Source organism: Hetaerina americana, unplaced genomic scaffold (assembly GCF_022747635.1).
Source record: "Hetaerina americana unplaced genomic scaffold, ioHetAmer1.1.p SCAF_17, whole genome shotgun sequence".
Taxonomy (NCBI): domain Eukaryota; kingdom Metazoa; phylum Arthropoda; class Insecta; order Odonata; family Calopterygidae; genus Hetaerina; species Hetaerina americana.
In genome coordinates this window covers 10,318,228-10,335,050 of record NW_027286730.1, presented here as the reverse complement: position 1 = coordinate 10,335,050, position 16,823 = coordinate 10,318,228, and the positions used below count along the sequence as shown (strand labels likewise).

The following is a 16,823-nucleotide window of genomic DNA, read 5'->3' as shown; positions in this document are numbered from 1 at the left end:
TCCATGTGTGGATTATCCGGGCTATTCTCTTCAAAGTACCTCAATACAGCAATAAAATTACAAACATAAGATAATTAAATGCTTTGAAATTTCTATATACTTTTATAAAAATACAAGCTTGAAAATATTTGACTTTCCTTTAAGCTTCAATTTCACGAAATAAAAAGTTGTCACTAGTATTATACCATTTTGATTTCAAGATTTTTGTACTATTTGTACTTTCTCATTGTCATTTCCCTCACTTCATTAGCCCTGAGAATCCCATATTTTCCAGAAAGGCAAGCAAATACAATGCTTCACTACGTAACAAATAATTCATTAACCCTCTACACTGCATTGGTTTAACCAGTATCATGCTATATCAATTTGTATCAGCAATCCAGTATAAATATTATAATATCGCCTCTCATTTGTTTTTCCCTGGCTTCCTGATTGCTTTGGCTCATAAAACTAAAATTCCTCCATTATAAAAATGGCTGAAAAATGGAAAAAATTGAACTTTCTATCAATAAAAATGCAAATTAATCACAAGGAATGAAAAATGAGTGTCCATAAATGTGAATTTGTAGCACAATCATATTTTTCACATATTTATGTTATCCCATGTTTTTATGATGCAAAAGAAAGCTATTAGAATCATCACCAGGAAACCTCACAATGCTCCATCAAGGCCTATTTTCCGTGAATTAAATTTGCTACCACTCCCATGCATCTACATTATGTTTTTAATTCTATATATAAAAAATAACATCGGCAACTATTCTCTTAACTCTGCCTATCATCATCATTACACCAGAGGCAGGAATGACTTCCATTATGGGAATATAAGAACTAAAGCATTGAAATTAGGACCCAATGAAATGGGCATCAGATGATATAACAAACTACCCAAAAGTATCAAGGATACAAAGGGAACTGCTGCATTCAGGCATACATTAAAAAGATATCTACAGCGCAATATGTTTTACTCGGTTGATGAATATCTCAACAATATTCCCAACCAGTAAGTTCATACTTTTAGTTTCTAGCAATGGTCATGGTCTGATTCATGTTAATGATCAATGATTTTTCTGAATTTGATATTGTATGTGCATGTTACAGCCAATGTTCATGGGTTTGTACCAAACATTTATGTAACTATGAGCATCATTTCTTTGATGTATCTTAACTGATCCTGTGTCTTTGCTCCTCATTGACGTGCCTTATATCATGTACATACACCACCCACCTGGTATTTTTGTATTGTGATCTCTGGGCAAATAAAAAGTAATAATAATAATAATATACTATCTGTGATTCAAAATGCATCCATTAGCATGGATAATTCAGATTTTACCGTATAAATAGGTAAAGTTTTGCACACAAATTGACTGAAAACGATGGGGTCTATTTAAGAGGGTCATCCGGAAAGTAGTACCCGTTCGTGCCGCATGAAGTGCTGACGACGCGAGTAGCCGCTGGACGAGGTCAGATAGCTTCAGTGGCTTGTCTGCCTTCTCTGAGCCAAGTTGCGTGACGCTAGCATTGCCTGTGTTGTTTCTGTGATTGTTTACAATGTTTAAAAAAATTGAGAACGCCGCCAGTTGTGAAGTGAGGGCAGTGATTAAATTCCTCAATGCAAGAAACGTTCGCCCATGTGATATTCATCGCCAATTAAAGGAGGTGTATGGAGACAATGTAATGGACGAGTCGTCTGTTCGGCGGTGGTGTCGCAACTTCAACATGGGGAGGGGGAACACACACGACGATGAGCGTTCGGGGAGACCGTCTGTCATTACAGACCAACTGGTGAGCTCAGTTGACGAATTCGTGAGGAACGATCGGCGCGTCACAATTGATGACATCTGTGAGCATTTTCCCAATGTTTCTCGAACAATTGTTCATGAAATTGTTAAACACCATCTGCATTATGCAAAAATTTGTGCAAGATGGGTCCCTCGCGTATCTCAATGAGCTGGCGGCGAAGGACTATGCAGCAGGAATACAGAAACTTGTCACACGTTATGACAAATGCCTTAATTTGCTTGGAGATTATGTTGAGAAGTAGTTTAAAGTATCCTCTTTCAAATAAAATTTTTTATGTTTGTTAATATTTACTTTTGTGCCTTTATTTCACGAACGGGTACTACTTTCCGGATGACCCTCGTACATGCGGTAGTAGTAGTAGAGGTGGTAGTTATTACAGAAGACAACAACGGCTAAGATCATTTGCATTATTTGGGATAAAAGGTTGATTTGGTGGAGGTAGGATGTTCAAGAAGTGATGTGAATCGTGGAGAGAAACCAGGTCTGAGTTAACCTACTTTTTTGAAGTTATCTACCGGTTAAGGTAGGTTTTGGATGTACACAACTAGCAAATAAATATTTTGTTACTCCTAACAAAACACAATACATCAACCTTCTCCACATCAAGTCCCTCTTCATCTCCGACTGCTTCCTTCCTCCCTTCATCCCATCTAACATCCCTATCCTGCTCCAGCCCTTTCCGCGTTTGCCCAACGTTCTCCCCACTATCAGTCTTCAACATCCTACTGCCAATCAATATGCCCTTCATCCATTTTTCTTGCCTCCTTAGGATTTCTCCAAACAAGCCCATCCCCTTGCCCTCTATACCTAGTACTTCCTCTCTTTTCCTTTTGGTCCATTTCACCTTCTCCATTCTTCTCCACACCAACATCTCAAAAGCCTCCAATCTACATCTATCCTCCTGCTTTAGTGACCATGTTTCCGTGCCGTACATAACTACGCCCATATCAAAGTTTTAACGAGTCTTTTCTTAATATCCTAACTCCACATCCTTGTAATCACCCTTAAGAAATGGTGCCGAGGGGTACAATACTTAACATTCCATCAAACAGTTAGTATATTCCACTTCAAGTGCTTTCCACATAGCATTCCAAATAGCGATTTGGATACCCAAGGAAAATTCTGCCATGACTAGGATTTGAACCCAGGCCCCCAGGGTAGGAACCAATACAACAGCTAATGATATAATGATGGTGCAGGACTTTTTGTTCACCTAAATTACTTAGCACATGAATTTTAAAGTTTTACATAATACTCAAGACTGTATTCCAAGGACTTGTAGTTTGGTGAAACACAACCCAGGTTTTCCAGATCTGAATTGGCACTTTATTATAATACAACCTGATGTAATTTAAGGCTTCACTTAGTTAAGAGAATTAATAAAACTAAAGAGCTTTCCATAAAATGGATTGGTTCAGATATTTCATACCACTAGTTCTTGATACTAGAATCGGAGCTAGAATTGAAATGAAAAACATTAGTTCTAAAAATAATATTAAGCCTACACATACGTATCACTTACTAAAACCCATATGAAACATCAATTGTAGAGTGCCAAATACCCAATGAAATGTTTTAGAATCAAGTATTATACCATGTGGCTCTTTATATATACATGTTCCAATATGTCAACAAATTTAATCTGTAATGCAGGACTGTAGTTGACAATTACTTGTGGCCAGAAAACTTACAAGTTCAAGTTTTATTAAAGTCCTACACAGAGGCAGAGTAACAATTATGTATCAGCTTATGCCATAACAATCAATGTAAGTGGCTTCCTACAATGTGATGAAATGTTACAAAAAAATCATTACGAATATTCTATTGGATGAAGTTTTTGTGCATATTATGGCAAATCTACATTTCTTGACTTAGACCTCAAATTCAAATATGAAATTCGATAAAATACACAATCTATAAAAATCTGGCAGAAAATACAGGCATAAAGAGTTTCTCTCATTCATCACTAAAATGAACAATTAAACTCAAATATTTTCCCATAATTGATTAAAGGGTTACCAACCTCATCATGGGTAGTGTCTCCTGATCCAGTCAAAAGGTAGCATAGTGTTTCTGCAATGTTTTGCCTGAGAAGAGTGATGGCTAGCTCTGGGCAATTTGCACACATTACAGACAACATTCTCAGCACAGTAATGAATGTTCCAGTACTAATCACAGGAGGAGATACAACCAACTAAAAAGGAAAGTTTGCCAATAGATTAGTATTAAGTTTAATAAAGGATGGGCTGACATATTAATTATCTATTTGGTTAAAAAATATTTTAATTGATAGAAATTTAAGAGATTCATTCAAGTCAAACATTCTAGAATCATTCAGATTCAATTCAAACATTAGAATCTAATTAAGAGAAGTGATTAGGTATCTTGAAATTTAATATTAAACATATTTATAGTGCAACATACACAAGCTTTAAGAACACTAAATAGTCATAGTCAAGTAATTTACTAACTTTAGATAAAGTAACTGCATTTTAAATACTCACCAGCTGCTGAAGATTGGTCAACAGCTCTGGACTGGCAATTTCTTGAAGCTTTGCAGGGTCATTTTGGAAGCTGTCAACTAGGCGGCTAAAGGCAAGACAAACACTTTCCACACTTTTTTTGTCTTGCTGTGTTAGTCTATTAGCAAGGAGAGGTAATGAATCTGACACAAAGTGAAACTCGTCCACATGAAGATTTTGACAGCAATTAGATGTAATGGCTAATGCTGCACGCTGTGCATTGATGCTGAAGAAATCCAAATACATCAGGCAAGCTGTCACACCACGCTAGAAAAAAGGAATCAATTGACAGTTGAGAGACTCATCCAATTCAGAGAATATTATAACTGTCACAGCATGCAGTTATGGAAAGTTATTGAATTTTGGACATTCTATGATTGGCATGAGAATTTATACTCTGATGCATTATACACCCCGACCATTTCGTGGAATCTTTGACAAAATATAGACATTTTATACAGTTAAGCACAGTTACCTACGCAGGCAACTGCATCACAATATAAAATCAGAGAAAAGATACTTACAGCTTGAAGGATTGATTTACTATGGCGTCTTGATAGCATTTCCAATGCTGTTAGGCTTTGTTCAGCCACATCCATGCACTGAATGACTTGAAGTTTATCCAAAAACACAGGAACAGCATCCACTACCACTGCTGATGATCGAGGTAAAGCTTCCATCATGTATGTCAGGGCCCGACAGGCATGGTTCATCTGTTCATTAAGAAGACGTACATGTTTTTAGCCACACTTATATTCATAATTACATAACAATACTGCATTTATAACATGTTAATAGTCATATAACCATTATAATAAAAGATAATATTATTCTTCCCTAGGGCTTAAATAGGGTGATTGGCTTTTAAGTTTAAAGTGCACCCTTAATTCAATTAAATGTGATGATTGACTGAATTTTCAATTTTTGCATGCACTGACAAATAGGATTTGTTCAAGCAATTTGAAGGGAAAAAATTAATTTTGCATACCATATCAAAGTTGTGCTCCATTGCAAGCAAGGAAGCCAAAGCAGGAACAACCTGTTTAACTGGAAAACCAGTCAAGGTATCTTCATTACCCATGACTAACATTTGGCACATTTCTATCACAGCTTGGAGTTGTTGGCCCTCATCACCTGTTGCTTGCAAGCCCTGTAGAAGCTGCTGTGCTCTTGAAGCTGAACAAAAGGAAACAAAAGATTAGTTAACTGATTCCCAATTAATGCTGTCTTTAAATGGCAAACTTTTATTATTCATTCAAAATATCTTAGTGCCTGGCCCTTCCAGAGATTTTGGGAGTCCTTTGAGCGTGTCTAATCTTTAACTGGACAGACTTTATCCCTCATATAAGAGGTTATTTCAACTATAGAGACGTTGATTCTCATGGACTTCAAAGTGACATCAAGTGCACATCTTTCATATACATTCAATCCACATGGAAAGAGTGCATAGGGAGATCAAGTTGACAACAGGAATGCCAGAGTGCAACAGAGTTTTCAGGCAATTCGGCCATGCCTTCTTAGTTTCAATTGGCTACCGTAACATCTCGTAATTGATTATTTTCTCTTTTTCTCCTACCTCATTTCAAAATATATTTGAAAAGCACCATGGCTGTTACATATTATGATTCATTATCACTAGAACCTTACATTGTATGAAAAAATTCTATCAAAAAATTCCTCATTCATAGCAGATACCCAATTATGTTCAATGGAAAAGGAACAACAAACATAGGTATCATTATAATACTGAAGCAATATACTAAAGTGATAAGAAACCCTCCTTGTTTTCAGTATAAAATTTTCTTTTCTGACTACATATCTGATCCACTTAAATATTACCCTTCAAGATGAAAAAGCTATGCACTTAAGCCATTTTTAATGTGGACAAAGCCAACATTTTCCTTTCTATGTAATATCACACAATGAATGTCTAATAAGTCTAAGAGGAAATTTCCAGCCGGCAAACATAACAAAAGGCGACTTTTACTTCATCTAATTAAACTATTTTTACAACCTTGTTCATTCCAGTAAAGATGCTTCATGTGAATAAAAGAAATGTTTTAACTGAGCACATAGTAAGAGGTAGATGGAAAAACCAAAAATTTTTCACAGTGAACTAATTTCTCCATCGCTTCAGTGCTTTCAAAAACCTTACATATTTTAGCCTATGACTTACATGAACCAGCCCCCATGCTACGGTGGAGTAAATGCTGCATACGGGGTCCAAGAGCACCAAATAAATGTGGAGGCAAGCCTCGAGCTTCCAACAGTGCTTGGAGTCTCCCAACCTCTGAGTCGTCCCCACTCTCACTATCAGCAGCTACCAAGGATGCAACGCTCACACCCGATCCCGACTGCGTCCCACCCACAACCGCTTGGGCACCCGATGGACCACCGGATGGTCCTCCACAAGATGCCGATGGCGCTGTAAAATATGAACACTCATATAAATGAAGTATGCAATAATTTTTTTAGATTATGCATCACCATAGATTATGCAATAGCATGTCATTTTTCAATTATATAGTATTCTTTAAACGTTACTTTTTATTTTTTAATGTACTACTGACTAAAACTATGCAATGCAAGAGAAATTTAACAAGAACTTTTTTCATAACTTAAGAGATCAAATTTCCATTTCCACGTAAAATTACTTATTTTGAGCAGGGATAAACATTTGTGAAGCCTTGAATTACAGGGTCCGCACAATAAGTATCGTGATTGATTTGCTGTAGCCTCAACAGAGCGGTGGATGGGGGTCCGACCAGTCGACTCAGTAGAGGGATCCCCCACCACTCAGGCGCACTTAAGTTCAGCCAACTCCGGGCATACGTTGAGACAGAAGGTGGATTTAAGTGACGTGTGATTGTTTGTGGTGTTTTCGCACCAGCATGGAGCACACCATTGAGCACCGCTACCCTGTGAAGTTTGAACTCAGGAAATCCACGTCGGAGACCCTTGAACTCATTAAACAGGCTTATGGGGATGATGCCACACAAGAGTTTTTGAGCAGCACAAAATGCTTGAGGAAGGTCAGGAGCTCGTTGAATACAAGCACCACGTCGGACACCCGACGACCGCTCGAACCGATGCTCAGATGGCCAAAGTGAAAAAAGTTTTGGACTCTGACAGGCGTTTAACCATCACCCTTATCAGTCAGGAGACCAGCCTTTCAGTAGGAATCACCCACACCATTTTAACAGAGGATCTTGCAATGAGGTAAGTTTGCACGAAGCTGGTGCCAAAAGCCTTGAGCGAGGAATTAAACTGTTGCGGGTGGAAATTTTGCAAGACATTTTGGACTGCCACCAGGAAGATGAAGATTTTCTCGACAAAGTTACAACCTCAAAGGATAGCTTATAAGGAGCTCAAAGGATATCGGTTTGACTCCATCGAGGCGGCTCAGGTGGCGACGACAGTGGCTCTCAACAGTATTCCGGAAACTCTTCACTCTTCCAGTGGGCTTTTGATGAGTGGCAGACCTGCCAAACTAAGAGTATCGATGCAGGAGGAATGTATTTTGAAGATTATTAAGTAATTGTAATGATAACTGCAAAAAATTTTGATTTTTGGAACCAGTTCCGATCCTTATTGTACAGACCCTGCATGTTCCCCTAAACATCAAAACATCACATTCAAACTTAATTACAGGGATGTTAAATTAGGTGATTAGTTTTCAAAGACTCGCCATTAGGGTCAATATACATCACCTTTAGTTAAATATCTTCCCAATCTTTAACCCTAGAACGGTAATGTTATTTTTTTGCCCTATTCTGGTAACGTGGGATGACGACTTCCAAAAATTCATATCACAAACCCATTATGACTATGAGAGTCCTACGGGGTCTCATTTTCTTTGTTTTTTTTTTTAATGTAGAATTACATGACACATTGATTGACATGAATTATGGTAAGGGTCCCGAGTAGCAAACGTAAGCAGTTTTTGTTTGGCGTGAGATTTCAACCCACTCTGGAGTGTTTTTTCAACCCCTTACCATTCCAGGGTAAAGTTACATTTTGTTATTATAACATTCATTTTACACTCTACATCACATACTAAATATTAAATAATTTATATGCTGTAATTGGTGATGGGTAGTTTGAAATATTATCTTATAGTATGCCATCAGGATCTAACTTCAAATTCATCATATGCATTTTTATGAGCATTCATTGGCGCAAGATTAACTACATAAAATGAAAGGTAATTTGGAAACCAAAGTGCTCATTTAACCTGAAGCAATTCCACCAAATGACACACTATACCATTAATAAATGATACATGGTAGTTTCTATATTGAAACTATTTCATTCCCAACAATAACTACACATATTTATAAATTATGACAAGATCATCTCTATTTGTGAAAAGAGTTCAGATTGATTGATTTGGCAACTGCCAATCATTTTTGCTTGAATTCATCTTATATTATTATTATTTTAACATGTAACTAATCTCCAAAGTATTCTAACTCTAGCCAATAGTTCTACTTTCACGGCAAATATCTTGGGATCTGCTTCTACCGCCTACCATAAACTGATATTAGTACTGCAGGAGAAACTTTTGACAGAATAGTTTCTATTAAATTGTCTTGATCTGAAAGTAGATGATACATACAGCTTTCCTAGGAGAAGAAAACTATCTATCATCAACTATCTACACTAGACTATCATCACATCAACAAGTTTAAAATACTTGCTAAAACTTATGAAATTAGGCATTCGCCTTTGTTATTTTTTGTAAAAAAAACTTGAAGAAAGTTTAAACTATAGATTTGGCAATTGAGAAATGCTTGCTGTCTTCACCTGTATACTAACCTCCACTACTCAGAAAAGCATTCAACTTGTGTTTAGCTGAGTTTCAATGTCTTTACCTCAACATGAGTCTTGGACTCTCTTATTTTGGTCAAACGCTACATCCTTCAGGCCTCTTTAGAAAAGTTATGGAGAAGCAGACCATTATTCAAATACCTACCTGCAGCAGCTTGTGTGGCTTCTTCTCCCACTGGTGGCCCTGACACTCCATTCGAAGGAACACCACCACCACCACCACCACCACCTCCTACGCCACTACCGCCTCCTCCAACCCCACCTCCGGCATCATGGCCCCCTGATGATGACATCCCCCCACTGACACCTGCCAGTGGAAGCTTTCCGGCCCGGGAGGAGCGGCGGCTGCTTTAATCACCAAGAAAAGGAATGTCATTAGACGTGAAGGAGAGGGTGACCACATTTTAAATGAGTAACTGAAAATATAGAACTCTAGTCTACATATTATTTTAAATTCATGTTGCCAAAACACAGTAAAAATAAGATTAAACGAACAGATTTCTGATGGCAAATAACCCAGACCAAAAAACCCATCCACAGATTCTTATTCCCATTTAGCCATCTTTCAACATCCTTTCAACAGTAAAAATAACTGAATGAATCATATTTGAATACATTACTTTACTTAGTTCCCACAATAGTTTCTATATTACATAAATATGAATGCTGTATTTTTGCAATATAAATACTATTCCTTGGCCCCTGTGATGGTATAAACTGAATTAGGTGATAATGCACAAACAGGACAATTTAATTTATGGTTTTTACTAACTAAATGCAGGGCTCCCTGTCAAGGCAAGTTGGATATAGCAGGACCAGACACATTTTAAGAGAGTTCTCCCAAACCTGCCCCATTGTATAGCATATATAGGTTCATCACTGACCAGGACAGGTCAAGCATTTTATTCCCTCCCTAACGCAAATATTTTATTCTATCACCATTTTTCATTCAGTCAATCAAAGAGGTGCGCAAAAGAGGAGATAAACTATTATACTATTGAAGGCTGACCCTTGGACAGTGTGTGGAGGTTATAAACATCCATAAAAGGAGTAAAAAATACAGTATACAAGGTCAAGTACCCACCATCCTCACAAAGCTCTTTTAAGATACCAATGGAAATTCACCTGAGTATATTCAGTGACCATTAAGGTCGGACATGCCGACTCCCTCCCAAAAGTTGGCATGGGGGGTGAGAGGATCACTACAATGACTCTTGGGCAATATTTGATGATACCTAACCTCTCACTTTTTCACTTGTCTAGCAAGAAATGATTAAGTGCATGTCCTTCTGCTTGAAGAATTACAGGGGGAACAAACTGAAAACATTCCATGAAGAAAAATGAATACTTCATGTAATTTGAACGAATCGGAATCATAGTAGTAATTTTACTTTTTAGTTACTAATAGATATATTTTTACACTCTCATCAAGCATAATCAAACCCCATCTATTTTAAATCAAAGCAAAGATTAACTATGGTAAAAATAAAACTATTATTAAGAGTTCTATCCCTCATTAGACTTCTTTAACTAGTCCAAGAGAGGCTTTTAAAATATATTAAATACCAGATCTAGTTATGTAATTGGTGGACTTCATTATCATCTGTAATGATATGTAATGCTGTTTTAGACTTTAAAATTATTCACACAACAAATTCTATTTTACTGTAAATTTTCTTAACTGGTTATTATAGAAACAAAAGTTTTGCAATGTACTTTGAAGTTTTTTCATTTCAATTTTATTACTACATCAGCAGTAATTATAATTTTTGACACTAATATTTTAAACATGTAACTTTTGAATGTGGCATTATTAATTAATATTTTGCAACTGCATTTATAATCTGTAATAGGTATTTGATTGATTCATAATTGACAATAGAATTTTATACTCTTTATAATAGGACTATTTAAAAAAAGGGGTTTATCCTGCAGTTTGGAAATGGTCCTTCAAATGAAAAGTTTGGAATACGAAATATTGAACTGCTTAATTGAATGATTTCTCCACTGAACATAATCAGGTGTGAGGCATTCACCTTCTTCCCAAACATCAGCTAGTTAATGGGACAGTTCAGAGCATTATTGGTTTACCTTATCCTTCCACTATTCTGTTTTACATCCAAAATCTATTTGCATTCTTGCAGCAAACTCTTGTCTCATTAAACATGATTTTTCACAGGATTTTGTATTGAAGAACAAATGAAAAACAATTTTAATATTTTTCAGGATTATATGCACTTATTTTTCCAAGTGAAATAATACAAGCAACAAATTTACAGGGGAAATTCAAATTTGTATTTTATCATTTAAAATTACTTATGGGAGTGTCCAACAGTCTTGTAGCATAATATGACTTAACAACAAAGCTCATATTTTACAAAAGTAGGAAAAAAGTGAAAAGGGTGTGGTGTTTGTTAAAGCAAATGCAGAACTACTTTTTGCACTTCCTGCAAACACACATCTGAAAGCAAAACTCTTTAGTAATCTAAAATTATACCACTATGATTTTTACACTTCCTATAATCTCTTATAGCATAGCAAAATTCTGAAGGGCTTCTCTTAATTTTGTGCATGCATTTCTCTTCTGCTTAACCCTGGACAATTCCATATGCATAGAGTCCCTGAATTCATGGCATTATTTGTTTCCAGACTTTTCTTAGTGAAACTAGACAATAGTGAGTGTAGTATCAGTATTTTTTTTAATTTTTAGAAATGCACTTATAAACTCTGAAAGGGTAATACATTCCTTTCATTCTTATTAATGGACTTTTTAGAGCTTTCAGCTGTTTTCTGGGCCCATATTGACCATTAAAATGAGAAAGCAAATTAGAGGAAAGGCAAGGGAAAACCTCTTCCTTTCTCCTCATATCTGTCTGCAGTTCCTGTGAAGGGGAAGGCGGTAGAGGAAGAATAGGATAATCCTGGGAAGATTAAACTTACTTTGATTTTCTAGACTTCTTAACACGGGGAGAAAAACATGTGATACCTATTTGGGAGCTAACCAACCAGCATTTATCACAAAATGATAATAACACAAGCCATTAGGATGTGGCCTGGAGTTCCCTCCTCCACTAACAGTCCAAGGATCTTTCTTTTAATGCAATGATTCATTCACTCATTGTCCCCAGGTGCTCTTTCTTAAACAGTATTATGACAGTGGCTACTCAAAAGCAGTTTGGTGAATCTCCAATGCCCTTTCTTCATATTTTATCTTTTGCTCAACTTACTTTTTACCTCTCACTAAAATGCCAATAATATTTTTTCCTTTCAAATTCATTTTTTCCTTTCATTTGTTCATTCCAAAGAGTAAAATAATGAAATTTATCATGATTTACAGATGTGCTACACTTCATGCTCCAGTTTTTCGTAAAGAAATAATATCTGCAAATGGTGAATAAATGCTAATACAATAAATCCTAGCTTATCCAGACCTGCCTTATCTGGACTCCCAGTTAATTTGAGGTCAGCTGCGCACTTCAAGGGATTTATTTAAGGGTCAAAAGAAGCAGCATTGTTGTACTCTGACGAAATAAATATTTAGCTTGTAAGTTTCTACACATATGGTTGAAAATAATTATAATATCTCAGTCTATAGTCTAGCAGAACATTTGAATTTGCAAAGAAACTATTACTACATGAACTACAATTCATATCCTTATCAGAACACTGGATGTTTTGCACAACTGACATGTACTTGACACAAATTTCAGATTCTTTCCATTATATTTCATGAATTTCCATGCGCATAAATACTTAATGACAAAGGGTTCTTGTACTAGAATAACTTTTGACCATACATACAAGGAAGAGTAGCAATAAAAGCAAATGTTACTTTAAGCATTGAATAAGGTGTAATCTCTAGATAAGATGAATGCAGAAATTTCTGTTAAGAGTTTCGCGTCATTTTATACACAACCTGAACTAAAACTAAGACTAATGCCCATTTATTTGCTCTTAGGCTTGAATTAAATTTACAATGGAAAGGCAGGTTCAGGAAATTATGTTACTGGAAATTGAAAGATAGCAATAAGCCTTCCACAGATGGCATGTCCCTAAATGATCACATGTAGTAGAAATCTGGGCACGGAAACACAAGATACAATATTAACTTGCAAAATACTTGCATGTAAAGAACTTAAATACAAGTATGCAAGTACTGGTTAGCTAAGGCTGTTTAGGAGGCATATTATTTACTACAAAGGTACATACATGATACGGGCTGATAGTGAAAAGCAAAAAGATCCTGTAGAACCATTTACAGAATATGAACAAGCACTGATAACTGAATATGATTTACGGTAATCGCAGATCTACAATGCAGGTGAAATGGGCCCCCACAAAAGAGCTTTGACAGAAACTAAAAAAAATTTACAAAGTGAATCCAAGGTTCCCAGATGAAAAATCAATAAAGAAAAGGTGTCTATATTTCTATGTGCATATTTGATTACTGCTAACGTACAGGGTGGGGCAGAATAAACCCCCAAGTTTCAAAAAATCACTGAAGAGCACGCAGGTGAATTAGCAGAGAGAGAGTATAGGCAATAGCTGGGGGAAATTATGCCATTTTCAGTAATCATTGCAGTGGTCTAGAGAGCATTGAGGCTTTGTCATAGAAACGTTCTTCAAAAACAATGATAGTGTGGTGGCAATGCATAGGGCTTTTGTCGTGGTTTGGTTTAACTTGTCATAACAGGGTTCCTGATACTAAAACCATTAGGAAATGGATTTCTAGTGTATGGGCGACAAAATCTGCTCTTTCTTGAAAACCAGCTGGGTGACCTAAAAGTGTGCGGACACCTGAAAATATTGTGGTAGTGAGAACGTCCATTGAACAGTCTTCATCATGCTCAGCGCGGAAACATGCTCTTGGAATACCGCCCAGAACGGTAAGACAAATTTTGCACTTACAATTATTATTCACTCACTAAGATGATGGTTGTTCAAGATTTGAAATTGGAAGACTGGGTGAAACATACAAATGCTTGCAATGCAATCATAACCTCTGCGCAACCCAACACTATTCTGTTTTCTAGTGATGAAGCAGTTTTTTCATCTCTTCAGCTCAGCAAATATGCAAACTTTTTGTTACTGGGCAACCCTCGAACCCTCGCCAACTTCACTCAAGACCTCTTCATAGCCCCAAAGTGACAGTTTGGTGTTCTGCGTCCTATATAGGCATTATTGGGCCTTGCTCTTTTGAATCTCAAGGTTAACCTGTAAATTTGAATTCAGTGCGCAATTGTCAGATGCTGGAGAACTTTTTACTCCATAAAATGGAAGAGTTTCTTGAAGAATATGACAAAGAAGCCTTTTGGTTTCAACAGAACGGTTCATACCGCCCATCATTCACACAAAATCCTGCAAAAACAATATCCTGGCCACCTAATCTCCTAGTGAGGGCCCCTGGCCCCTTGCTCTCCAGGTTTGAGACCCATGTGATTTTTTTCTTTGGGAATATCTCTAAGTTGAGGTTTACAAAGTTCGATCAAGGACCTTGGAAGCCTTTAGGGGGGCAATTACAGATGCCATCGCTGGGATGACACAAGATATGCTGAGAAGAGTTTTGGAAAACTTTTTTGAACGACTCAACATGTACCATCGCTTACCAAGGTTGTCACCTTGATGAAATAATGCTTAAAGCCTAATGAAAGTAAAATAACATTGGACGTAGTTTTAAGAAATAAAAATCTTTTTTAATTATCTTGGTTAGTTTTTCACGATTTGCCCACCAAATCAGGGAGTCTATTATGATCCACCCTGTACTAATACTCAAACTGCTGATGAAATAATCTATTCCATTCAGATGTGAATGGTGCAACTCCTAACTTTAAGCTCATTTCCCTTGGCATGTACGCTGGCAGTAAATTTGCATCCTTTTTCAAGCAGTATTAAACTTTCATAAGATTTTTAATGATTCAAAATTTGGGGAGGGTAAGAAAGTAGCCAGAATGGCTATCGGTGGATGGCCATGAGCCCATTACTTTGATGCCATCACGGATAATTGCAATCATCCCATTACCACATCGATAAAATATAGAATAGCAAGGGGTTATTTAGTTTGCAAATACTGGAATGAATTTATAAATGAATTTTAGTTTCTCAAATCATCAAGGTTGAGATTTTGATCCAGAGCAAGGCTAAAAAGAATGCAGATTTACTGCCATGATATTGCATTCAAGCTAAGTGATTACCTATGCCAGAGATGTCTAGAGAGGAATTTTGGTTCACTGCCAATTGAAAAGGTAAGAACTTGGCAAGGACAAAAAGATAATACAAAAAAACTATTCCTATTAAACACATCCAGTGACAATGAATTGCAACATGGCCAGAACTAGAAAAATAATTAAAAACTTGGATATCAGACTCTAGAAAAGGCAAAGATGAAACTTAGGTCATTTGGATAAATATTTTTGAGTAAAAACAAAGTGTATTCTTGGAGTCATGGATCGTTTCCACAATGTAATGCTAAAACCTACATCATATATAAAACATTTTCTTACAGAGCTTTGCAGTTTCCAAAAAAATGACTACTCCACAAACAAGAGTGATTGATGCTAACAGAGACATCACTGATTTTACAGGATCAACAAATATTATGGTGTTTTCAGGAAAGACTTATGCATGATGACTGTAATTAAAATACACTAAATCTGCCAACATAATATGAAGACAAGATTTTTGGGCTGCATAAATTTGTCAATAGTGAAAGAAAAAAAATTTAAATTTCACAAATTGGAAAAATAGATGAGGCCCCACTAAGTTTTATGTACTCTCAAACAATGTAATTTTTAAAGGTTCAAAAAGTATAACTGTTAAAACTTGTGGACATGAGAAAACATTACACAGACATGTTTTCCTGCACAAATGGCACAAACTGCTGCCTCTTTTGATTTTCGAAAGGGAAGCATTGCCCAACAAATTACTGGCTACAGGTGTGTTTGTGCTCATTTATTGAATGGGTTAAATAGATAAGAGGGGAGGATGAACTTTTGGATCAACAATGCATGGTCTTGACATTCTGAAAGCTTTGACCTTTATATATTTGCATTGATAAAACACTGATTAATAAAAGAGAAATGGATCAGTTGAATTCAGTACACAGAAGAGGAGGAGGCATTTCACAGATTTATAAATGGGTCAAAAACTAATGGAATGCTGAAAATCAAGTTACAGTAGGAAAAACATGAAAGAAATATAGAATTATCACTGTCCTTGATGGCACAGAGGGCAATTTGTTACGCAAAGACTCGAATCCTGAAGAAAAGGCTTTAAGTGATTCTTAATTTGGCTCGGGTGAATTTCTAAGTTTTAAGATTGTGATGAAAAGTCACGGAGTTACAATGTTCCCCTTTTCCATTTTCATAGGCATAAATAACTATAAAATTACAACAACAAATGATGGTGAACTTTAATAAAAAATGTAGAAATTTTTTTCCTGAAAATTAGTTTAAAAAATGAGGTAAATCCCATACACAGGCAAATATGGTAATTGCATAATTTTGTGCTCCTAATTCTTATTAATGGCAAACATTACATAAACATATTCTAAGCTGAAAAATTATGAGGAAGTGATCAGACAACACAGTTCACACCATTTATAAACAAACACACAACTGTTACTTACCTAACCTTCAAATGAATATAAAGGAGTCAAAAAATGACATG

The 16,823-nt window shown here is 36.2% G+C and overlaps 1 protein-coding gene across 6 annotated transcripts in view; it reads right to left on the bottom strand.

The window, feature by feature from the left end:
• ctrip (E3 ubiquitin-protein ligase ctrip) overlaps positions 1-16,823 on the bottom strand; it is a 75,367-nt gene that overhangs the window by 32,262 nt on the left and 26,282 nt on the right. For 5 of the 6 annotated variants that reach the window (XM_071584259.1, XM_071584258.1, XM_071584261.1 and 2 more), the window contains 6 exons: positions 9,304-9,506; positions 6,505-6,753; positions 5,317-5,504; positions 4,853-5,041; positions 4,311-4,595; positions 3,830-4,000 (listed from right to left, as the gene is read on the bottom strand). In XM_071584259.1, coding sequence (XP_071440360.1) covers positions 3,830-4,000; positions 4,311-4,595; positions 4,853-5,041; positions 5,317-5,504; positions 6,505-6,753; positions 9,304-9,506 — 1,285 coding nt within the window. The remainder of the gene's footprint in view (positions 1-3,829; positions 4,001-4,310; positions 4,596-4,852; positions 5,042-5,316; positions 5,505-6,504; positions 6,754-9,303; positions 9,507-16,823) is intronic. The other variant, XM_071584260.1, reaches the window with a different exon arrangement.